The 25,642-nt window shown below is 40.7% G+C and overlaps 1 protein-coding gene across 1 annotated transcript in view; it reads left to right on the forward strand.

The window, feature by feature from the left end:
• Positions 1–312: 312 nt before the first annotated feature.
• Positions 313–25,642, forward strand: part of GRIN2A (glutamate ionotropic receptor NMDA type subunit 2A) — a 151,977-nt gene continuing 126,647 nt past the window's right edge. The window contains 2 exon segments of the mRNA XM_079320716.1: positions 313–542; positions 2,960–3,382. Coding sequence (XP_079176842.1) covers positions 525–542; positions 2,960–3,382 — 441 coding nt within the window. The 5' untranslated portion in view covers positions 313–524.

Consider the following 25,642-nt stretch of genomic DNA (forward strand, 5'->3'; position numbering starts at 1 on the left):
AGTGGGGGAGAAGCCTTCAAAGTACCGGCGGCTGGTGTCGGTGTGACAGGGCGGCCGTGAGCTGCGCCCTGCAAGGGCGGCGGTGCCGGGGGCGGCGGAGCGGAGCGCGCCCGCAGCGCCGCGCAGGCGGCCCCGGGCGGAGCCCGCACCTCCCGGACTCTGCCGCCAGTGCCCGCCGCTTCGGGGAGCCGCCAGCAGCGCGGGGCTCCGCCGTCCTGGGGAACTGCTGCGGCAGCATCGCCGTTTAAAAAGGGGAAGAGAAAAAAATAATTTAAAAAAAGAAAAAAAAAAGATGAAGACGCTTAAATGCCTCCTGCCAAAAGTAAAGAGTGAATCTCAGTTGCAATGGCTCTGCTAAAACTTGATCATGCGGGATTTCAAGCGATAAAGAACTGCCGGGCTGCTATTTACTGCGGTGGGAACAAGTTACGGGATGAAATCCAGGCGTTAAGGAACCTATTTTCCACTTCATTGTTCGCAAAGGAATCTACTGAAATGACTTTGAGAATCTTTAAACTGGAACTATGTGGAGGGAGAATGCAGTAAGTATCGGCTTTGCGGGGAGCCGGGCTCGGCCGGCGCTGGGGCGGGGGCGCGGAGCCCCGGGTGCCGCGCAGGGCTCCCGGCGGTGCCGGCTCCGAGTGCCCGCCAGCCCCGGGGCCGGCTCGGGAATGCCGCCTGCTCTGCCTGGCGCGCCAGCGTCCTACATAGAGCATGAAGAACTGTCTTCATGCATATTTACTGGGAACTGTGAATGAAAAATACAGAGCAATCGAGCTTTCCGTGGCGGGCTCTGCTAGAGTCTCTCTGGGCTTGTTTATGGTAAATTGGGAATGAAGCTGTTCTGTTTCAGGAGCGAAAAAAGCTTCATCCCACACCGCTTTAGCTGTGCTCCAGGTTATGCTTGCTTTGAACCTGCCAAGAAAACTCCTGCCCTTGATTATGTTAATTAGTTTGCTTCTAGCTGCGCTTTCCAGGTTGGATGTCTCTTCCCTTGGAGCGCAAACCCGTCCATCTCACTTGGAAGCGAACGGGCAGTTGAGAGCCCAGGATTTTCCTGACCTGGATAAGATGAGGGACGTATCCCGGACAGCTGAGGGCTCACGGAGCTGCTTTTAGCAAAGAGCGGAAATCTAAGTGAAGGGGGGGAACTTTTGAGTGTAGTCACATATCTCCACTCACGCACCACACGCGATTGAAGTATATTTCTTTTTCTGCTGTCAAACCCGCAACCCGACTAACGGCTTCTCCTCGTCTCCTCTCCTCCCCTCGCTGTCCCGTCCCGTCCCTGTGTCCAGCCCCCCCTTGCCTGTCTCCCTGTCCTCCTAGCTGCCCTCCCGGGATGCGATGTCGCTCGCAGGCTGCGGCGGGGATCACGCGTGCGGCCAGCGGCGCGGAGGCCGCCCCTGAGCCCGGGCAGCGAGGGGCGCGACATGCCCGCGGTCGCGACATGTCCTGCAGCGACACCGACAGCAGCACCGGCACCTCCGGCAGCCGCCGCCGCTCCGTCTCCTGAGGCGCTGGGTACGTGCGGCCCCGCGCCCGCAGGGGGCGCCCTCGCGCCGCGGCCGGCCCGGCGGGGCGCGCTCCCGCGGCGAGCAGCGAGCCGTGCCCGCGGGGGGCTCGCAGCGGGCTCGGGGACCCTGAGCCTTCCTCGGGATCGGGGGGAAGCCGCGGCACTTTAGTTTGTTCGGTGGGAGCCTGGCTCGCAGTGAATTAGGCAGCACAGCGGCACCCAAGTGCAGTTAAATGCTCTGTCCAGTGCTCGTCTCGCTGTGTGCCCCGAAAGGAGGCGGTGATGCTGCGAGCCCGTGTCTGGCTGTGCGTTCCAGCAGCAGACGGCTCCGACGGAGGATGGAGATAGGGCTGGCAGATGAGAGGGGGAGATCTGAAAAATGCCACCCCTGATTGGACAGCCCCGCTTGTGTGTTCTGCGTGACGCTTTGCAACAAGCTTGGCTTTATGTGGCACAGGGACTCCCTTCCTGCAGCCAGCAGAGAGCCAGTGATGGGGGTGGAAATCCCTTGGGGCACAGAACAGGGGGAGATCTTGCAGAGTCAGACCTGCTCTCCTTCTCCCTCCTGCAGATAGTTCAGATCCCTTCCGTGGCTCATCTCTCTCCCCATCCTACTCCGTCTGTATTCAACCCCCTACAGAGATTCAGTGACGACATGAGGTAACCAATGCAGCGGTGCTCATTTATGGAACACCTCCCCTTCAACTCTAGGGACAACTTTGTGTGTCCGAGATCAGCAGTTGTGAGATGCTCAAGTTCTGAATGCTGCATGAGAGGACAGAAAAGAATTAAGATAGAATTTTTGAATCGGTTCCAGAAATGCAGTAGGATTTCTTAAGCAGCGGCTGCCTAGGAGAGATCTTCAGAAATAAAACAGCATGGCTTTGGGATGCTGTGAGGTGTAAGGAGGATGTGGACTGGGGTTTCCAGCAGACCTCTGGCTCACTTCTCTCATTTTGAGCTAAAATACCTCTCTCTGTTAGACCGTGACTAAAGTTTAAATAGATGTTCAGGATGAAGGAAAATATCCTGGATGGAAAAAGATTTCTTTTACTTATTTTAGCACAGCAAGGTTAAAGAGAAGAATGATAATGTCTTTTTTTTTTTTTTTTTTTTTTTTTTTTTTTTTTTTTTTTTTAAATTATGTCAGTCATTTTAATTTTGTCAGCTATCCAGGAAGAATGCTAATGAGTTTTTTCTCTGAACTTTTGCTACAGTTTTTGCCTTGCTTGTGGAAGACCAGCTGTAATACAGTCATTATCAAGCCAAGTTTTTGATGGGATATAAGAGGCTTGACTTGTAACTAAGGTGAAGGATGCATTATAAAAAGCTGCTAAAGTTTGCATTATGTCCAGAAGCTTTCTGTTTAAAACCTTCTTTGAAGATATACACTATATATATTTTTCTGTATGTTCTTCTTATACACTGTGATCGCTTTTACAGGGGATAAAGCTGGCAAAGATGAGGAAAATTGGCTGTGCTCTCCTGGTACTCCAAGCTCTTCTGGCACCTTTGGATCTTGTTCGTGGAGCAGAGAAAAACTATCCCATCCTGAACATTGCAGTGATTGTGGGAAGGACCAAGTATATAACGGAGAGGGATATCAGAGCTCTCTGGACCCGGGAAATGTCAGCAGACCTGACTGTTGATATCAATGTAGTGACCCTTCTTGTGAACCAGACTGACCCTAAGAGCATCATAACACATGTTTGTGACTTGATGTCGGGCACCAAGATCCATGGAGTGGTTTTTGGAGATGACACTGATCAGGAGGCAGTAGCTCAGATTTTGGATTTTATTTCATCTCAGACTTCTATTCCAATTCTTGGAATTCATGGCGGGGCCTCCATGATAATGGCAGATAAGGTAGGAAAATTTATCAAGAGCTCTTGCTGTTACAGTGTACTTCATTGTGTTGGTCTCTATCATGAATAATTGCTACAAGTAGTTAAACAAAGATGCTCTTAATGGTACTTAAAAAAGAAACAAAGTATGCATAATGGTGTATTTGTTGATGGGTCATTAAATATGCAGAAATATTTTGGGGCTCGTGCCTTAAACTCAACTTTCTAACACTATAAAAGGAGCCCTAATGAGATATTACTCTTCAGCACATGGAACGATGGTCAGTTAAAAAACTGTAATAGCTAATATGGTCAATAAATGTAAAACCAGCCTCGTAGTATAATATGATTTTGAGGATAAGATATAAAACTATAAGCAGATGTTCTGTGATGCTTATAAGAAATAGCAAGCATGAATGTATTTGGGTGCAACAGTTATAATAGGAAAATAATAAGCCAGACTTTAGTGATCCACTAGTGTCTGAATTAACTAGTCTTGCACACTTGAACCAACTGCATTCCATAGATGGAACTAGATTTTTTTTTTAAACTAGATGCTTCTACTTTCCTACTGTAGTTCATGCAAATCCAGTAAAGAGTTGTCTGAAATCTGGAGATAATGACAAATGGTTTTGTTGGAAAACATATTTTTATGTAATCTGTTGTGAGACTGGAAGAGCAGAAGTGACTCATGTCTCAAGTTCCTTAACATTTTAACAATTTTTAAGAACTCCTTGCTGGCACTGCAGCACTGATGATGTGAGGTGATCACTGTTCCTGAAACAGGCACTTAGTGCAGGGCTGAGCTCTGCTGGGGACTCTGTCAGAGGAGCTGCCACTGGGATGTGAGAGAGGAGAGCTCAAAGAGACAGTGCAGATGTGGGCAGTCACTGGTTTGCTAGCTCATGAGAATCTTTGATGTTAATTGTAACTTATTTCCTGATATTTCCATACTTTAGGGTTCCTTATTCATTGCCTATTATTATTTCTTATGAGTCACTTTTGAATACTAAAGGGCTTTCTGAACACATCTGAAAAGGAAGTGGTCCAGATATATTATATCCAGATATATATAATATAAGGGGGGAAAAGAAGCAGGATTAGTAATGATTGAGGAATCAGCTTTGAACTTTGGAAACTTTTTACTTCTGGAAAAGACTTTTTTCCATTGGGAAAAGTGGTCTGTTTCTCCTGGTATTTTGAATGATCTTCCTTTAGAATTTGTCATACAAGGGGAGGACAGTAAGTACTAAATTATAGCAGAGATCATATAACTATGGCTTTGACATCTTGATTTATACAGAAAGATCATTACAGTCAATGCTGCTATCTTGAATGCAATTGCAATGACCAAATTACATAGGCAGTTATTTTATGAGCTTTTAAATTACAGTGCAGATTTACTTGTCTTTTAAAGCTGGGTTTATATGTGTTTAGTGCTTCCATTTGATACATATTTCACTTAACTGTCTCTGCCAGTGCAAGAACACTTGAACACCCCAGCCAGGGCTAAGTGATGAAACACTGGAAGAAATCTTTACAGAAATATCTTCACTCTCAGTAGCAGAAGCAGGATGTTACTGATACAGATCTATTTTTACTTTTACATAAGAGCCTCTAGAAAATGAAACAGTCTAATTTATTTTTGTCTCAGTAAATTACTATTATTTTCACTATATGCTAATATTATCATTATTGTATCACTGTCTTTTATTTTATCAAAGTTTCATTAGCAAACTTTCCTGCTGAAATTTAGCTTCTAAGATTTCCATTTGGGAAATCAAAATTGTCTTTTGTGTGTTAAAACAATCTAACAGAGCAGCCTTCAGTAGCTTGAATTGACTGAAGGAATTGTTTGTTCGTGTAACTAATATTGCCTTAATTTTTAACCTGACCTTTGCAGTGTGCAATGTCTTGCAACGGGGTTTGGAACATTGCAGCAATGAGACTTGCATGTGTCACTCAATTAACCATTCATTTAGGAATGAATTCCTGGGAGATGAAGTTGAAATTCACAGTGCTGTCATAAAGGCGAGGAGATGAAATCTGAGGGAGAAGGGTTGCAAATATGAAATCTTTCAAGTTGCTGTCAGGATTTGAGCTGGCACACGAAGGTGCTGGCTGACTTGTGAAGGTTATTGTAAGTCTCCTGCTTTGTCACATGCATTGAGATACCTGGCTATGCAAAAGGTGCCTTGTCCCACTCCTGCTTGTGGATGTAGTGATCTGGCACTCCAATAAAGCCATTTCATTTATGTCCTTATTGAATGAGTTCAGTGCCAGGTGATTGTTATGTGATGCTGAACTCAACTGAACTGAGGGCAAAGGAATGAGAACTCATCTATAATGCTCTATACTGCTGAAAACTTCACTGCATGACTCAGAGGAGATAAGCTACCATATTCTCCATGGCTAATAAATATTATGTCAATGTGAATCTTGACTGAAGAGCCATATCTGTTAAAAAAATAAAGTTGTTCTGTATTTCTAAGGATGAGGAATGGCCACATTTGGAGTTTGCAGTGATTAATGTAGGACATACAGCTTTTGAAGCACTGTCTAAACATCTGGGGTGAGTAGTGTGTTGTCTAGACTGCCTCCTTCGCCAGCCCAGCTCTGCTCCAGTTTGCTCAGAGTTTGCCTGCATCATCTGAGCAGAGATTTTGCATGATTCAGACATGGAAAATGACAGGCACGTGAAGCCAACCAAACCAGAATGTTTTCTGAACCTCGCTGATCTATTTTCACCTGCCCAAACTCTACCAACACACCAAGGGGACACCTGGGGGTGTATGGCACTTACCTGATCCTGACTGCTGCACAGATACCCTTTGGGCAGTGCCACATGCTCTATTCCAGCTGGCTTTATCACCTGCTCTTGGCAGGAGCTCTCCTGCCAATGAACTGCTCCTTGGCTTTGGTCCCCAGTTCTGCCACGCAATTCAAACATATTCAGATGTGGGATAGTCTACTGAAACAAGATGAGAATTGTCTGGGGCATCTGTGCCAGCCTGCTGTGCATCAGCATCCCTTGGAGGATGCTGAAAACAGGCTGGCTGTTTATTTATCTTGCATCTCTTGACATTTGAGACATCTCAACACAAACATTACTTAGGAACTGTTTTCTGACTTGAGCATTTGGTTTTAAATATAGTTACCTTTGTTTCACCACATGCTATGATTATAATTATAGCATTTGTGATACTTTTTAAAAAACAGAATATCATGGTTAATGCTGTGTTAATGTCAATATCCTTATGTATTGTGAATATGTTCAGGAAATGTTTAGTGCCTTTGAGCCATATTGCTTTTGCATACTGCAAACCTAAATCTTTCTAGAAGTCTTTCTGAAAGACATAATTTGAGGTATTTTACTCTTGTGGAAGCACTCACAGTTATAACATAGTCATGAAATGTTAAAGGTGAGGGTAGTTTTCCAGAAGGGCTATCATAAAGTGATACCTCTTGAAACAGGTCTGGAAATGTTATGCAAAATAATTAACTGCTTTTCTAAAAGGTAAGTACCATATATTATTGCATAATGATTCTGTGACAGCCCTGGAGGTTAGACAGGATTGCTGGAGGTTGTCTAACCCAGCCCTAACTCTGTGACGAGGTAATAGTGGAATCAGATCATCCAGTCAAGTTTTGAATATCTTCCTGGAAGTAAATATCTGGGCAATCTGTTTCAATAATTAACCTCTCTCACCATGCAAATATTTTCTTTTATCTCATTAGAATTTCCCTCGATACCGCAGACTTTTGTTCTTTTGCTGTGAATCTGAGTCCAGCTCTGTGACAGTACAGTCGTAGGCTGCAATTCCAGTGCTCTTACCTGTCTCTTTCCTTACGTGCGCTCGCAGTCCCTTGGACTTGCCTGGGTGTATTGGTGTCTGGAGAGACCCCAGGCAGGGCAGGGGCTGCGGGCAGGGGCTGGTGAGCCCTCGAGGGGCGCAGTCCCTGCCCGGAGCAGCGGCTGTGCGCGGCTGCCGAGAGGGAGCACTGCTGACTCATGTCAGCCCGTCCATCGCATGGCCCCGAGCGCCGCCGGGACGGGCACCAACAGGGCATCTCATTGCTCATCACACCGACTCAAGTGTGCTTTGAAACCTTCCTTCTTTTGGTGGTGATGCTTTACTGAAATTCTTGAAGATGTTTACATTACTTGTCATTTTCTCCTCATTATGGAATTGCTCTGTTTTAGCTCATTTGAGAGGCAAAAGACTGTGCTGAACTTGTGCAATCCAGAGCTCTAAGCAGCTGTGGTCAGAGCCCTCCGAGACTCCTGGCTCTGGAGCATTTGTGCTCCATTATCTGTACCCAAATTTGCTGATGATCCAAAAGTTCTTCCACACATCCTCCAGCTTCTTTCCCGATTGTCTCCATGGGCAGTGATCTTCTAAAGGACCAAAAAGGCTCAAAAGGCCACACTTAACTTTTGCACTGTGTGTACTGTGCTTCAACCCTTAACGCTTTCAAAATTGTTTGATGGATGGCAGGGGCATGTTGGATTTGTTTTTTATTGTAGAATCCTTGCTGGAGGTCATACATGGAATGTGCTCATTAATTCATATGTGTGCCCTATGCATACGTAGATTTCTGTCCAGCCTGTTTAGTTGTAAAAGCAGTTCTGTGTTTCATGATAGAAAATGTGAATTTACAACTTTCTATCATGGCAGCTTTTTATTCCTGCCCTTAGTGGTGGCTAATATGTATAGCACTCTGTGTCTGAGCATGATATTCACTTTGGCTTTGTTACTGTAAAAGACTGGGAGATTGAACCATAGGTTAATAAATACTTTAATGCAAAAATATCAGTATTCATATAACTGCTGTTTCAGGTCTAGACATAGTAGCTTGCACTACTATATAGTCTGTTGCACACAATTTTTCCAGTTTCTGACTCATTTAAAGAAGCAATTGAATTGGATTTTCTTTCCTTCTAGCTGTATGAAGACCACAATAGGAAGAATAACCTTCAGATATTCTAATTTTTATTTTGAGCTGCAATAGAAATGTAGCAAATCTGTGTTTACTTGTCCATATCTGTGAAAGCCAATCTATATGTACATTTAAGAAAGTCTTGCACATCCATAAGACTTTTAGACTTAGAATATAATCTGTGGTAGTACTTTTTGCACACACATGCTGTAATCAGTGGTATTAAAAGGTTAAAAACGTGCTGGGATTTGTCCTGCTGAGTGAATGAAGTGAGTGGATGCAATATCTGGTTTTTCCTCCTCAGGAGGCAGTGCTGTGCAAGGCTGGGGTGGCTGGGATAGAGCCTGCTGGTTTGCTGCTTCTGTACTGGCACGGCTGGGAGTGTTTGCTGCTTTCAGCTGGGTCTTGGAACTCACTGGAGCATTCTATTAATGATGTGAGCTTTGCTTTCTTGCTCTGTCTCCCACTCCTTTCTCTAAAGAGTCTTCCTGCCAATTTCTGAGGTGATTATATTATTCCTCATTCTCTTGTCCACCTAAGTTTATCCTTATTAATTCAGTGAAGGAAAACATGGATGAATTTCTGGAATACTGCAAGAGTAGACTTGAACTGTCATTCTTATGGAGCTCAAGGGAGGGATATTTAGTATATTTTTTCAAAGTAGAAGGAAGGTGGTTTTGAAAAGATTAAGATTTTGGTAACTAATGAGCAGGTTATAGGAAATGGAACTCTTCTTGAGTTTGCTTGATTTTTCATGCAGCTTAGGTGTGGGTAAGTTCCTGATATTTGAGTATGCTGAAATTTACAGCTGCAGCTGACCTGAGAGTGCAGGCTTAGTTTCTACACACCACTCAGGAGAGAGGAATGTTTGGCTTCAGTTTAGTCCTTTGCAGTAAGCTATATATTTTCATCTCAAAGGTGCTGCATTCTTTCTCTTCAGACTCTTCTTATAGTTCTTGTAAATAAAAATCCTTAAGTATCTTTATTTTGAGCAACAACATCTTAAAACTGCTAGCAAATCCCTGTTGTAGATCACCCATGCATTCTCTCCAAACTATTGCCTGCTTATAGGTAATTACAGCACAGCAGACTCCTGGGCTATGAAAGTAGGACACAAGACCTTCAGCATGATTTTCTCCTTGCAGAAATTCCTTTGGAATTTTTTTCCCAAGGACATTCTCAACTTCAAAATTAAAAATTATTTATTTTAAGCTATAAAATAATTATAGACCATTAAAAAATTCATAGTAAGTTTCTGGCAATTCAAATATATCCAGAGAATATACCTGAAAGTATAAAATTATGCAGTGTACAAAACAGTAGAGCTTTGATATAATGTCAGACACATTTTCTTGTGTTTCATCTATTAATTATTTTTGAGGATGCTTAGATTATTTGAATAGACAGTTCATTAGTATGTTTTGTCACTTATTTGAACTAACAATTTAATTTGAATAATTTCTTTATAATTTTTTTTTGATCTTGCTTGGAAGACTGTGGGGCAGATCTGCCTACATGGTGATGGTACTAAGGGCTTTGTATAGATGCACAGAAAATCTTTGCAGGCTGGAGCTTTTTTTTTTTTTTTTACAAATCTGTGGTCATCTGGTTTGTGTGTACTCTTTCTCTTCCCCTCTTCCCTCCTCCTTCCTCCTCTACTCTTCCCTGGAGCTATGAAGTTGTGTGGATTTTACTGAGGGAGCCCAGCCTGGATTGTCTCCATACCATCTGTCACCATATTGTTTGTTTAAATCCTTGAGATATTTTTTCTGTACTTCACTGAAATAAATACATAAAGCTGCAGCAGCATCATTGGCTATTTATATTAGATTTAGACTTAATGTCCTTAGGAGAAAACCCCTGTGCTTGCAATTGAGGTGCATAAGCTGGAGGCACAGTTTGTAAAACTGCATGTGGTTTAATTCTCTGAGTGCAGAGCTCCAGTTCTGCAGTGAGCTCATGCCCCAGGCCCCTCTGGCTTCTCCAGAGAAACACCCAGCTGGGGCTTCATGGCCTTGGAGAGACTCTGCTGCTCATGGGTTATGGTCTGGTCTCCCCACTCTTGAAAGGAAGATGTTTTGTGCCCTTCAGTGAAAGTGGGATGTAGCTTCCTCTGTCCTGAAACTTGATATTCTGGGTCAGGGAAAAGGTGAAACTTGCAGGCTCTGTGAAACCAGAACTGGAAATAAAATTGGTTAGTTAGGAGGGAGAATGTTTTGGAGAGAAATTGAAGTGTGCAGAAAAAAAGTAGTATAAAAGCTGAAGAACCAACAAGAAAATGAGTTTTGCTGATATGGAAAGTTGCTGATGGAGGTTGGTTGGTGCCCAGCAGCTGTAAGTTTATGATATGCAGTTAATATTGTCTCCTTTTCCTATAGCAATTTCTTTGGTACATTCCATGCACATGAAGCTTAAATGACCAAAAAAATCCTATTTGGAGGGAGGAGGAGGTTCCAGATGTACAAGTAGTCTCTTATTTGGGGAAGAGCAAAATTCCTCTGGAGTAAGGTCTGTCCTTTCTGGGACTCAGCTGTGGGGGCTCCTGGGCTGAGGGGTAAATGGGATTCCCTGATCAACCTTTGTGAATTATTTAAACTTCTTGAAAAAGGAAATTTCTAGTCCCAATTTGTGACTAAGTTTTTACTTGCATACTGATTCTTTCAGCTTCACTTGCAGATTAAAGAAATCATTCATAAATGTACATATGTAGATGATTTAATTTCTTTTTTGTTTTCTTCTTTGACAGCTACAGAGACTGAACTAAAATTAGGAAATCCAGTATATATAATATCTGAGGTCAGTCTGGTCATAAACCTCTAGAGCATGGCAGTAATTCCATTTGGTTGTACATTGGTGAATCTTGCTTAGCAAGATTAACATGTTTTTGGACGGGTGAATTCAAAGCAGAGGTACTCTTCCTTCTGGCTGTAACACATCAAAGGGCTCTGGATTAAATTTGACTAAAACAATGTAATACATTCTGCATACAGCTCCAAAACAATCTCAATTTCTTCTGTACAACATCCTCTGTTTTGTATTTGGGCTTGATCAGCCCTGAGAAATCAAGGTCTGGTTTTTTGGTATACATGCATTCTCCCTGCTTTCTCCTGGACTCCCTTGCTGAAGGTGAAGAAGAAAGGGTCAGAGCAAAACAGGTGCTAATCTTCCATGCTTTTAATATTTTTCAAGTACCTTGATTTACTTTCTCCTTGGGAGGAGCCTGCAGGTGGGGTGCTTTGGTGTGCTGCACTGGCTGACAGCAGTGCAATTTCCCAGTAGAAGCCATTTTGGAGTAGCTTGGATAAAATAGTTTATTTTCATTGTATCTCCCAACTTGGTGCATCCCTTGATTTGGGTTTTGAGTAAGCTCTCTTGGAGAGGTGCTTCATTACCACGACTCCTCAGTCAGTGTTTTGGGCTTCCTGTCTCCATCATGGTTTGGGAAGGAATTTTCTTCTAGGCTTTTAATGAAGATAGGCTGAGCTGTTTCCTTGTCACAAGTTTATTGCTGCAGCATGACTGAGAGCACCAGTGCTGCTCTTGCTCCATGGCCTCTGCTCAGTGTTTGTGACTATTTATAACCTGCCTTTTGTGCATATTGCAGCAAGATATTTCTATAAACATGTTTCATTCAAAGGATTGCTGGGTGGAAAGCTGCTTATCTTCTCTCTCTCTCTCTCTTTTATTATTTTTCCCTTTTCTTGATGGTGGTGGTTTGTTTTTAGTGTCCTAACTTTTGTTTCAAGATCTCTGTAACTTAATTGATGGAAAGTTTGGCCTATTTGTGCTGAGCAGTTTGCCTTTCCACGTGACTAAATTAGCAATAGGACTGCTTTGTTTTCACTGCATTGATTTTGTGTCTACTGGAAACACACTGTGTATGTAGAACCACTATGAAAGAAGAAAGGGCAGGGATTTTATAGCCACCTTTCAGCTTGAAAAAATTTGCAACACAATTAGGTAGGACAGAAAATAGAATTAAGGTAATCTGTTCTAAGTAACAAGTTGCTTTTAGGAGTTACAGAAACATATAATTACCAGACAAATTGCATGTTATTTTTTATGTGTGAGGCTAATTATGAGTTCTGAGTAAATTGTGTTGGCATAGGCATCAGAGCTATATGAAGTACCTAATTGGGACAAGATAAGGCTTGTGAATTCATCATAAGAAAACAGATGCCAGAATGATGAGAAGTGTCTGTATTCTAGTCAAGTACCATTTAGGATGGTCTGGTTTATTTTCAGCAGTCACATTATTTTTGTAGGAAACAAACTAACCCTGTCCTTTATTTTGTTTTGATGTGTTTGCCATCGTCTCCTCTCTCCTTCACCTGCATTTAACTACTGTTATCTGCAAAGGCTGACATTTCCTTTTGTGGAATCTGGGTTCCAGAGAAAGGTGTGGATGGCTCAGCTGCTTAGAATGTGAAACTTAAAGCTCTGTTCCTTAACTATGTACCAACAAACTGGTATAGAGAAAAAGAAATATTGGCTTTCTTTACCCACTCTTAGACTGCATTTTCCTTACCCAGTCCATTGTTTGCTAACCTCCTTCATCCAAGTGCTGCTTCCAAACACCCTCCTCTGATGGTGCTTCAGCTGCCCCCATCCATTTGCTATTCCACTTTATACTTGACTTTCATAGTAGTTAGGATTCTTTTTTTCATTTATTACCTTAGTTCACTTCTAGCAGAAGCAAAGGTTGGTAGGAGGGAATACACATTTTCAGATTCCCAGTTTCTCATAAAAACACATCACATGATCCCTGAATAAAAATTTAAATGGATGTGCAGGAAGTTTATGTGGACCCAGCTGTCACCTGCAGTATGTGTGTCTTTACTGGTAACTGAAAGTCTTACCAATCTTTAGTGTGTTTAAATTGCTTTAAGCTATTCTTTCTGGTTCCTTCCTGGTATGGGATGACTCCTGGCTTAAGAGAAGCTGGATTTTGATTGACCTTTTTTTACATTATAAGGCAGAGATCTTAAAATAGGGGGAGATTTCAGCAATAATAAAACATAACAGTCCACCTCAGCAATCCTTATTCCAGTGTAGGTCCTATTGATTTGTTAAGCTGCAGTGGAGCCCCAGTGCCTGAAAACAGCGGAAAACTTAAGCTAAAATAGGAATGAGCTTTGCTCATTTCCCACACCCTACTGCATTTTTTGAACTGTATAAACTAGGTTATAGGCAGTTTGAAATAAGTTTTGCAGAAAAAGCTCTCTAGGTCACCAAAGGCATTTCTAAAAGCTGAGGAGCAAAGTGCCACTAGGAAAAGACAGCGTTCAGGTCATATACAAGTCCACATGGTGAGCAAAAATCCTGCTTGTGGCATCCTGACTTTGGTGTGATTGATTTCATTGGGAAGTAAAGGACAAAGAGCAAGTGCAAAGTAAGCAAATGATTTAAATAATTAGTCCTTTAATGCTTATTTAATTGCTTTTCCTGAAGATTTGAGTGCTGTCATGTAAAGAGATAATGAAGAGGGTTTTTCCTTTCTAATGAGGGGCTGAATATGTTCTTTATGTAACAGCCATAAAGATGCAGACATAGTCTTGTAATATGTGAGATGGAAAGGCCAAGCACACAATAGACTTAAAGCATTTTCTCTAGTTAAAGGAATGATTTGGTTTGTTAAGGACTGCTCTTGGGCTGTTCTCTCTCATGAGAGAGAGAGCAATCATACTGGATTGCTAGTGAAATACCCTGTTGACAAGCTGGTTGGTTTTATTTGAGTTAAACCTGATAACTTATTTAAGCTTCATTTTGGTAATTAGCTTTCTGCCTTACTGGGTCATTTTGAGGTTTCATTTGCATATTCTACCCAGTTAAAAATTCTGGTATTAAGATAGTTTTTCTAATTCAGCTCAGATGGTGGAATATTTTCCTTCTTAATAAACATTCTAGTTGGTATTAAAAATTTCCTTCCCTTAGTTTCTTTGAAAATCAAGTATGTACAGTAAGCTTTGGCTCCCTATTGAGCTGGTTTAATCATTTGTTTTTTCCATCTGCAGAGAGCCAGTTCCCAAAGTAACTTCAAAAAGCCTTCCCTGAGTAAAAGCTTCCAGCTTTGGAACAACAAAGATTACAGAAATATGCTTATGCAACTGCTTGAAACCTCTGGCTATCTTGCCATGGAGAATACAACTGAATATTTCCCTCTATTATTCAGTTACTATAGACCTTAAATATTTGTAAGTGAGAGTTTTGCTGCCACTTTGCTTTTGCCTCCCGTGGTGACTGCACAGTGTGATGTGTTACACAAGTGCACAGACATGGCATTTGCAGGCTCAAGGGGATCACTGGTGCTCTGGGTCTTGAAGTGATCTCTCAATAAGAAAACAACCATAAAATTCAGCCTTGACTTAAATTGTGTGTAGACAAGCCTGGAGACTTGCAGCAGCAGCAAATGCAGACTATTTGTAATATTTTAGATTTGTGCAGGCTTTAATCAAATGATGAAGAGGCTTCAAGTGAAATGGCTCCTGGGAGAGTGGTAACCTCCCTTCTTCATTTTTAACATTTCCTATGTTGACATATGTAATCTCTGTTTGCTGAAAATAAAGTCAATCCACTGCCCAATATAGGTAGATAGATATGGGATGCATATCTTATATGTAATGGATATGTCATGTTTTTAAGTGCAGTAACAAACTTAAAGTAGTTAAAATTGTCAGTGTTTGTGAGAATCTGCTTCATATTAAGGTCAATGTAAGTAATTGTCTTTATTTCTGTTTTCTTCCTCATTAGTGACTGTTCCTTATTCCTGACAATCCAGTCCAGTGCTTGTCATCATGACTTTGGAGAAAAGCTGATTTTTAAATTTTTTTTAATTTTTTTTTTTTGACAAAACTATCTGAAAATCAGTGTGTCTGGGATTTGTCCAAAATTAATTTCCTGTGGAGAGAAGAGTTATGAGTTTGGTTTCAGTACGACAATTCTTCTGGATTATAATATCTGTCAGTGGAAATGCACTACTTTGGTTTAACTGAAGCTATTTCAGATCTTAATTTTTGGCTTAATCAAATCCTTAGCACAAGCAAATCTAATTCTGGCATACTATTTCAATTGCACAGACTTTCATTTCTGACTAAGGATTGGAAGGATTAACCCAGATTTTAGCAGTTCTCTCCATGACTGGGTGGATAGGATTAAAAACTGTGCTGCTCACTGTGGCTTTTTGTTCTAGTTTTTGATTAGTTATGTCTCATGGCCAGGGTGGGAAATTTTCTGAGGTTAAGACTACAGCTAAAAGTAATGTGAATTTTCTGGATTCCTTTGTATTTTGCTTAAAAATATAGCCCAAACATGCTTTGCCTGTTTACAGGACCACAATTTATAGTTTAGTATATTCTAGATTAATTTTGTAGTTTGAAGTATTCATATATATAAAATCTTTGAGGCTGTAGAAATACATGTTTTAGGAAAAAATAATTGGGTAAAACAGGAATGGCATTAACAGGACCCAACTGTAACATCTTGTTAAGGATGACTGGCTGAATGCAGCAAAAGTTTTTGGGCCAGGATGTCCCTGTATTTAATTTCTATCAGTGCAGCTATTAAAAATAGAGACAACTTCACTATGCAGGAAATAGAGAAGTTTCTGGAATACTGTCTGCAATTAGTCTCTCACCTTCTAAAAAGCCCTGATCCTGTAATGAGCTTAGAAATTAGTTACTTCAGTGACCAGGGAGTGAAAGTCTTACCTCCAGGAGATGAGGCAAGTTGAATTTGTTTAATCTAGTAAAAATGAACCTGGGAGGAAGATATGGTGGCTGGATGCAGGAAGAAGAAAAACTGATTAAACAACATAAAATGAGTCAGACAACTGAAACTTAGGTGGGAAATTGAAAGTGGTGAGTGGTATTTAGATGGGAAATGAAAAAGCTCAGGAATGGTAAACTGGCTGGTATTATGATGGAAACTGCTCAATGAAGATGGATGAGTATGTTTTTTCAGTGTGTTCTTTCTAATTCTACATTTTTCTTTACATTTACAGAAAGCTTGAGATTGAGAAAACCATGCAACACTATAATAACATTGCCTCCAAATCCATTCAGGCTTATATAAATGTTAGATTTGGTAAAGGTGAGGTGGAAGGAGTGGGGTCCTGATGTATTTCTTACCAGACAGTCAAGGACTGTGCTCATCAGCCTTGGAAAGACTGGCCTTGGGATTCTTGTTGGAATATGACAAGCTGTATTCTAAAAATTTCTGAAGCCTCATCTCCTAGAAAAGAACATAACATTTCCCCAGGAATTAAAAGTATTTTTACCTTTTTGTGTGAAGCAGGAGAACTTGACTTTTCTTTGCATATTTCTGCCTTTTTGTATTTTGTTCTTTTGTGCCTCAGGCAGCAACAGAATTCTCCAGAGAGACCTGATGAAGACGTACTCTCCACTTGGAAAAATGATGCTGTTTGCTGCTTGTCATGCTGGTCTGTTAGGGCAAAAGAGAACCCATAACCAGCCCTGGAGCTACGTGGCTGCAAGGTTGCAGTATCCATAACAGAGCCTTGTGTGTTCCAGCCTGAGCTGGAAGTGATGTCTGCATGTCAAACTGCTTTATAAATCTGGGGCCAGTCTGGGTTGCAGCTGGAAACCCAAAACATGGCAGGTTTTTGATGTCTGTATGTCTGTGCTGGCATTTGTTGCTATTGCATGGAGGTATTTCTGTCTGTGAATAATCAGGTGTTCTGACACAACTGGTTTTGACACTGAAAAATACCTTGATGAATATTCCAACTCTCCTTTAAAACTTTGTTTCATGGACTAAAATATTTTTTTGCTTTTCCTTTTGCTCTGGAGAAGGGGTTTGTAGTGCCATGACATGCTGTGGGCTAATACGTGTAGTGAATATAACGAGGTGATGATAATGTGATTAATTTAAGTAATCTAGTCAAGGGAGTAGAAATTGCTATATAAGTACAATGATATTTTCTTTTCACTGCTGTCCTGAGGAAAGGAAGTTTTCAGGTGTCTGTTCACATAGCTTGCAGAGCCTTCAGCTATGAAGGGTTCTTCAGAGGCAGCACACTTTATCTGGCCTTGTTGAGCAACTGGAGTGTCACTATCACTGAGAATTAGATTTTATTATTGAATAGCTCTTCAAAAAAGCTACAGAAGGCAATGCTTTCCAGAATCTATAATTATTCTGCAGATTCAAGCTGTGGAAGAATGGACTTTCAGTACCTGAGAGAAGCTCTCAGGTCATGATATATAGCAGAGCATTTGGGAAGGAAGACTGAAAAACTTTAGTTATGCTGCATTATTTTCTAGCCATTTTCTGTGGCTGGGATTAAAGAATTGAAATTGGCTTTGAAAGAAAGGAATATTCTTCCTAAAACACTTTAATGGAGTGGCCAAAATCTTTTTTCTGATCATTTGCTGTGGCTGGAGAGGAAGGTTAAAATGATGGGTTAACAAATGCCACACATGGTCTACAACACATGGTTAGAACTGTTTGTATTTTTTTCCTCCAAAAAAGGTTGAACAGCAAATGGGATAAAATTCTGTTTCAAAGTGACCAAGCCTGTTTCTTCCTTGAAGCAATTTAGACTTTTTCCAGACTTCATTAATACTGGAATTCAAATCTCTTTAGCTCTTACAGCTGTTTCATTTTCAGGGACCTTCAGAGGCCAATTATTTTGTTAAAAAATGCTTATTAATGAAAATATGTTACCATGTAGAAAGAAAAGGCCAATGCAGATGAAAAAATAGTGCTTCAGAAAGTTTAAGGTCCTCTTAGCTGTGCTTTTGGGAGAGAAGGAAAAAAATGGAATAGCATAGTAGCATAGTTTGTTTTAGTGTTTTGAGTGTTTTTGTGTTCACTTTTTTTTTTTTTTTTCCAGTGGGACTGACACAAAAGGGATACATCTGTTTCCTTGTACTAAAAAAGAGTTTTCCTTGTCATTAAAAAAGAGGGTACGAGATGCTGGAAAAAGTTAGTGTAGCTTTGTGAGTCCCTCATTGGGCACCAGCTTGTTTTTGAAGCAGGTGCCTTAACCTCTGAGTTAGCAAAGGCACTGTGACACAGTATTTCTGTTTTCACTGCTTTACTGATTTAACCTGTGAGTTAACAAAGGCATTGTCACTCAATATTTCTGTTTTCACTGGTTTACTGCTGAGTCCATGTGCAGAGTCACACACAAAGTTGTGTTGCTAGCACAGCCAAAACTCCTGGAACTACTTCCATGCCCACCAGCAAAGCCACGTTTGGATTTGTTCTCCTCTTGTTTTTCAACTGAGTTTCCAATTTCTGATTTTGAGAGGACCACATCTACTTTCAGCTTTGTTCATCAAGTCAGTTGTGTCTTGATTCCCCTGATCCCTCCCCCATGCTGCACTGTCTCTCTGTTCTAGACCTACTTTGCTGGGAGAGCTTTGGAAAAGTATTCTGAGTTTAAGTTGTCTCTTCCATTTCTTTGTTCTTTTGCTGCATCTGATGTAGTCTGACTGGCACACAGAAGCCCTCAGGGCCTCAGATGAGTTGCCTGTGGTTGCCTCTGCTTTAAAAGGGAGAGTTGGCCTCCTGCCTCAGTTTCGTTGGAAATGCCTTGGAATGGCAGCTGTGCTTTGTCTGCTGTTTTGGACAGAAAACTTGCAAAACTTGCCCCGTGTTTATTCCAAAGTGAAGATCAACATGCTGCAAAGAGAGTAAAGCATTAAGCAACATCTAGCAAATCAGCAAAGGAGCAGTCTGGTCTTTTATGTTCACTGATGTTTTTGGAAAAACCTCCATGCATTCATAATTGCTAATTTTAGTCCAAGTTAAACACGATATCAAAATCAGACCCTGATTTTTCAAAGTTGGCTGCTCTCATATAAGCCTGTAGGTTTATAAATAATTGTCTGAATGGATATGCAGGAAAACTTGCAGTCCTTAAATAACTTAAGTACAGTACAAGGCAGATACAAGTGTGTAAATAGCTCTTGCTCCCATATGAGCAATTGACACTTCAATTGCTTTCTTTGGTGTCATCTTCAATAGAAGTTTTTATTTTCTGCTCTTTAAGATGTGATTAAGGAGCCTGTAAGTGATAAGTTTACTCAAAAAGTGATGCTGGTGATGTTGAGGCATTTCCATGACAGGGAGGAATTTGAAAGGTTTCAGGTGTGACTCCTGGAAAAGGGTTCTGTGAACTTCACTCCTCCAAGTACCAGGAGGTCTGAAGTTCAGGCTGGGACTTGGTCCAGGGGATGGGAAATCTGCTTTCCCAAACTTCATCTGTGGTTTAAGAATAACAGCAGTTTTTACTTTATCATCATTTCAGACATGGGTGGTTGAACTGTGCTGCAGTGTTACCTTATTCCATGTACTCTCTGCTCAGACACAGCTTTTGTGTATAATGGTCATATTTTAGGGTTGAAACAGCAGACATTAGCAGACACCCAGATCTGGAAGGAGAGACTAGCTAAAGAGATGAGAAAATGGAGCAGAGGATGCTATTACTCAGGCTGTCAGAAAAATAGTTTCTGTAAATTATATGATTTTAGTCTTTTCTGGGGATGAAGGGAAAAGAATAAATGACCCAACATATTCCCACTCTGGCACTTAGTTTTTCCATTTTCTCCTAGTCCAGTGACTAGTCTGTTATTTACCCTCTCAGGTATATTAAAATCTGTATTTTCGTCTGGCATGTTGCCATGTTGATTAAAATCCCACTGATCTCATTCTCTTTGGGAGCTGCCATGATGAAGTTTGAAGTGATGAACTGTGAATTGTCTTCCACTGCAAAAAGTCTATCAGGTAAATAAGTTGGAAATCCCAAATGAGAACAAATGTCCTAACAAGGTACTGGGCTTGAATATTAATTTTGTTACCAACTACTCCCAGTAGACTTGTAATCCCCTGGCTGTTCAAGTAACCTGATTTTTCAGGTCTGAATTATCAGTATGGCAACAAGTACCTATGAAATACCATGTGAGTAATGAAATAGTCTTCTCTAATTTTTATTGGCCTTTCCTTGTGGATAACAAACCTTTGATTGCTAGGAAGGACAAAACAAACCAGATAGCATTTATTAATTAGCTTAATTCATCATGTACAAACTTGCTTGTGCATTGAAAAGAAGGGTAAAAAACCTTATTTTCTCTGAAGGGATTTACTAGGGTAGATCAGTTGAGGTATATGCTGAAATATATTGAAATGGTAGCAGTATGGATGTAAAGCTGTTCAGGAAGGGCTGGCATGCTCCTCTGTGAAAGAACTCTGGATGTTGTATTAATCCACTGTAAGTTAAATTGTAACTGTGCATGTCATTCAGAAAAGCAGAAAGTACTTGGAATCTTGAATGATACTTTTCTTTTTAAATAATTTGTTCCTTTTATATTTGTAAGAGTATTCATCTCTGTGCCACTGGCCTGTGGATGACTAGAAATAAATCCCATTCCAGATCTCCAGTTATTATCCTTGCATAATATCAGTTTATTGGATTGTTCAGGGGAAGTTAGGACATCTTGTGTCACACAAAGTAACATTAATCAGACAATTTTGCATGCTGGTGCATAGTCCAGTGCAGTGCAACAACAGTCACATCACTGCATCTTGTTCTGTTCTTTAGTTTGAGAAGGGTGAGCAGAGCACAACCACTGGGCAAAACCAGTGTGAGGAAAGATGACTGTGCTTTGAAATCTGAAACAAAGCAAACAGCTTTGGAAGGAGGCTTAACAAGCTGAAGTTGGCTGATGCAGCAGTGGATGTGTGTGAAACTGAAAAGCAAACAGAGCTGTTTGTGTGCTGGCTGTGCCTTTCAAGGAGAGAAAATTTGTGTTCCCTCTGGGAATAATAGTGTGTCTGTAGAAGAAAGACAAAACTGGGAGTTTTTACTGTGTGCCAGTGTGCAAAGTAAGCGCTGCAAGTAGTGTGCTATTGAATGAGTGGGTTTTAGCCCAGCAATATCTATCTTGTTGCTTCTTTTTACTGGATGTATTTTTTTCCCCTTAAACTTGCTATTTGTTTTTAATGTTAGATAACATTAATTTGCCCTATAACATCAAAGTTAAAATGGCAGCATTGGTAAAACAATGGGAAAATACTTGGTTATTGAGGAAAAAATGGATATGTGAGGTATTGTTGTAGAGGGGGCAAAAGCACTGACATTTGTTATTTGCATAAATAGATTTTCTGATTGTCACATGGATGGTGTTATAATTGCTAAGAGAAATGTGTTTTATATAGTTCATGCTATGAAATCCATTATTTAATGCAGCTGCATGGTGTATGCAAATGCACTGCAACCTAGGCAGCACTTCCCATTTTAAGGATATTTTCTTCTGGTTTATGCTAAAATATGAAAACAATGTCTACATATGAAAACAATGTCTACATAAAAGAACAATCAACAGCTACTTACCAAAGAAGTTTTTAAACAGGGATGTCAACTGATACCATTCCTGTTTGTCTGCTTGTGGCAGGAAATTTAGGTCTTTACAAAAGATTGTTCTTGTCCAGTTGAAGCAGTAGTTAACTGTCCCTCTCTTGGAATACAGAATAATTTCTTTCTTAAAAGAAAGCAGAACAGCAGAACAGTGCTTTGTTTAAAGATAACTGATAGCTTGCCTCTTCCAAATTGTGAATAATGTCAGGATCCCCATCTTGGCATGCACTACTGAGCTATTTTCAGGAAAGTGCAAATAAAAGCTATAATTCCTCCTGGCACATCAGGGGTGTAATGGAAGTGTCTGGCAGCATTTCAGTAAAACAATTAGGGTTAGTGGAAAGGATTCCCTCTAGGCATGACTGTCAGTCAAAGTATAAATAGAGGGTGAGAACACAGCCTTGTTACCTACTGGACAGCAAGTTCCAAGCCAGCCAGCACAGGTGATATGTAATGCTTGTCCCAGAGTTTTTGGATTTATAGCTTGCAAACTGACAGGCAAAGTGCTTGAAAATTAGACGTGGTCCAGTCTGTGAGATGAGACAACTTCAGATATTTCAGTGTTTGCAGTTTGTAACAAGGTATGTGGCAAGGCAAGGCAGCTGAGATATGGCTAAATCTTGGGCAGAATTCTGGAATAGAACTTTTAATAAAAAATAAGTTTTACAAGGAAATTTGAAACTCATTTTGTCTCTGGTTGCACAGGAGCACGGTGACATGATGATTCATTTGCTTTTTAAAAGTGGACAATTGTCACTTGCTCCTCCACAGCGCACTGTAGGGAATGTAACCAATGACACAGAAACAGGTACTTGATGCTTTCTTGAAAAGACATGACCAGGGACAGTACAGCACCTGGCCATTGGAAATTTGGTTTCAAAGGTTTCATAATAAAGGGCTCTTCTGCAAGCAGAGGGAAATTTGCTTTCTCTAACTTTTATTTCTGGCAATTCAAGTTGATGAGATGTCAAAAGTGCTCGTTACAGTGACATTAATGGTGACAGTTCCTTCAGAGTGATTGCCTTCTTTTATCAGAGAACACAGGCAGGGCTGGTCTACATGGAGCTTGCCTGGAGGGCATAAGTTGCTGATTTATACTTTGGATGGGTATCTGGAGCTTTCGTTGCTTAATTATTTAAAATATGTAACGAAAAAGGTGGCTATTACTATATTCCTAATTGAACTTGTAAACCATAATATGAGAATCCATCCTTCTCTTATTTTGTATATGGGAGTTGGCTTTTTAGGTAGGACATATAGAACAGGGCATGAAAAAGTTGGATGATTATTTTCTTCTTTTTGTGTTATAGTGACTTTCCTTAAAATAGTTCTGCATTTCTTGTTGCAGCATTAGAAATGTTTTCATTTTCCCTGCAAAATGGAGAGCCTCAGGGCTCTGCACTGCACCGGATTCCTCTGCCAAGGCACATCAAAGTGGGGAAAATTCCATTATTGTTCCCTTGTGGTTAGAGTCCACCTTCACCTCACCTAAGCTAAGTTTTGCTGTAGGTTCTGGCAATGCCCCACCTCCCAGGTGCACCATAAGGCTGCACTTGAAGAGGTCATTTGGGCAAGGGGTCTCCTCCAATTGACTCCCATTTTCCCCATCATTTTGCCCTCCTGCTCCTCCTCCCAGGAGCTCCAGTGGCAGCTCTTGCTGGTGGAGATCTGCAGCAACATCTCCAAAATTCAAGCTGATCTTCATGGCTATGTCAATAATTGGTTAAAGCTGCAAGGTCCCAAATCCAGAATAGAACATGCTGTTTCATTCCAGGCAGTTACCCGTGGATTGTGGAATATTTAGCCAGTGGCTTGAAGACAGATTTTGTGAAAAAGCTCCTGCATGCTTTAGCTCTCAGCTGGAGATTACTGGGCGAGATTGCTTTAAGCATGTTGTACTCAAGCGTTTACATAATGGGGAGTAGAGGGAAGGCACGCAAGCATCAGAAAAGAAAAACTTTTGGCTGTAGCTTTTCCCGGTTCCTGTTTCTTAAGGATTTCAAATTTTCTTTTTTTAATTTTTTTTTTTTTTTTTTTTTTTTTTAATTTCAGGAACCCATTTTGAAGCAATGTGTCTGTGGTATGTGGGACAATTTCTCTGGGCTATTTTTTTTTGTGTGTTAAGATATGTAAATGAATCTTCCTTCTATCATATTCAGCTACCCTGAAGATTAGCCAGACTTAGTTAGACTGCTCTGTGGCAAGTGTATGGTTTAATTTTTAATGTGAATTAATAACTTAGGTAAAAGTAGTTTTAGTTTTTTTTTCCACTAGTACATGCCATAAATTTTTTTGTGTGCTATCCAGCCCACTTTCTCCACTGTTACCTGTTTCCAAATTTGGTTAAATGCTGGTATTAAGCAAAGAGGTTATGTGCAATCAAGACTGTTTTTTTTAATAAAATATGCAAGTTCCTTTTCAGACATTCAAGGTTTTGGCCAGTGTATCAAGATGTACTAATGTTTGCCTTCAAATGGAGAGAGTGGATTTCTGCAAAAAATAACTCATGCTTTACTTCAGACAAAGTGCTTTTGATTTAAAAAGCATCTTTCTTTGGCATGTTTAACGCACATCCTCTATACTTAAAAACTGAAATAGAAATTGAGGGTGTGGAAGAAGAATATAAAGAAAAAATAAACATTGTGGATCAATTATAAGTTTATTTTAAAAGAGGGGTTTTAAAGTTGAAAGCGGATGTTACTTTACACTTAATGTCAAAACTTAATGTCTTATCTCATATAAACTATTTTTGTAGGAATAAATCCCATTTATTTGATGTTTTTAATAATGTTGGTTTCCTTTATGCTATGATTAGTGTTCATGCATAACTGCACCACTGAAGGGATAACAAGTGAAACTGGAGGCTCCTGCAGTCATTGGGGAGATGACTTAAGCTGTGGGAGAAACATAATAATTGGTTATATTTGCTGGAATGATCCACAGTGGTTGGAAGTTACAATTTAGAAATGAGACCTGTACTTCCTAATGATCCCTCTGAGATGAGAAATTTTGATTATCTGATCTTCTGAATAATCAGAAAGATGTGTAATATCATTTTACCTCTGCTTGACTTATTTAAGGATGACTCTTGGTAGGTGTGATGCTAACCATGAAACTTCCTACAAGAATTGAAATCTGGAACTTGCCTTCAAGATTTTGCAGGAGATGGATTTTTGGTGCAAAAGAGTTGCCTTTGCAAGGGGATGCTTTGCATCCTTTTCTGTGCTGAAGGTGAACAAAACCAATCGCCTGGTTTGCTACACTGAGGACCCAGTTTAGAGCTAATTCTTTTGCAGACTGCTCGAGGTGTGTGAGTGTGTCAGAGGAGTGCTGTGCTGTGGCTGCTGCTTCTAAAGATGATGACTTAGTAGCCATCATTTCTCTGCTGCAGCATCGTTTGTGTGGAAGCCTGTGTAAGGATTCCAGCTGCAGACTTCAGGGACTGCCGGAACTGCTTGTCTCATGGAAAAACTAAAGTACTCTTCAGAACATCTGAATCAGTGTGTCTCTGTGAAGTTGTTCCTACTACAGCTGTAGCTGCTCAGCACACGTCAGAGCCATGGGATGTTGGTTCTGTGAGCTGATCCAGTATGTGGGTCTCATCCATGAGCTTAAATAAGATCAGAATGGAAGTCTTCAGGTGTGGGACCTGTACTGGTGCTGGGCACAGGCTCCAGTTTTTCAATGGTAGCAGCCCTGGGGTGTGTATTAGGATAGAACTCAGTCTCTGTCATGGTGCAGTTACAAGGGAAACTCTTGTTGATCTGTTTATACCAGCTCTTGAGAGTCACCTGATTGTTTCTAAAACTCTGTGGTTCATAACTTCATCAGATCCATACCCTCAGGAATTCTCTTGTGTGGGAGTGTGCAGAATAACCTTGGGAGGAACTGTGAAGGTTTTTCATTTTGGTCTGTTTAGAGGAATGCAATAAGAAAAAAAGGACTTGGAATTGTGATGACAAT

Source organism: Erithacus rubecula (assembly GCF_903797595.1).
Source record: "Erithacus rubecula genome assembly, chromosome: 17".
Taxonomy (NCBI): Eukaryota; Metazoa; Chordata; class Aves; order Passeriformes; family Muscicapidae; genus Erithacus; species Erithacus rubecula.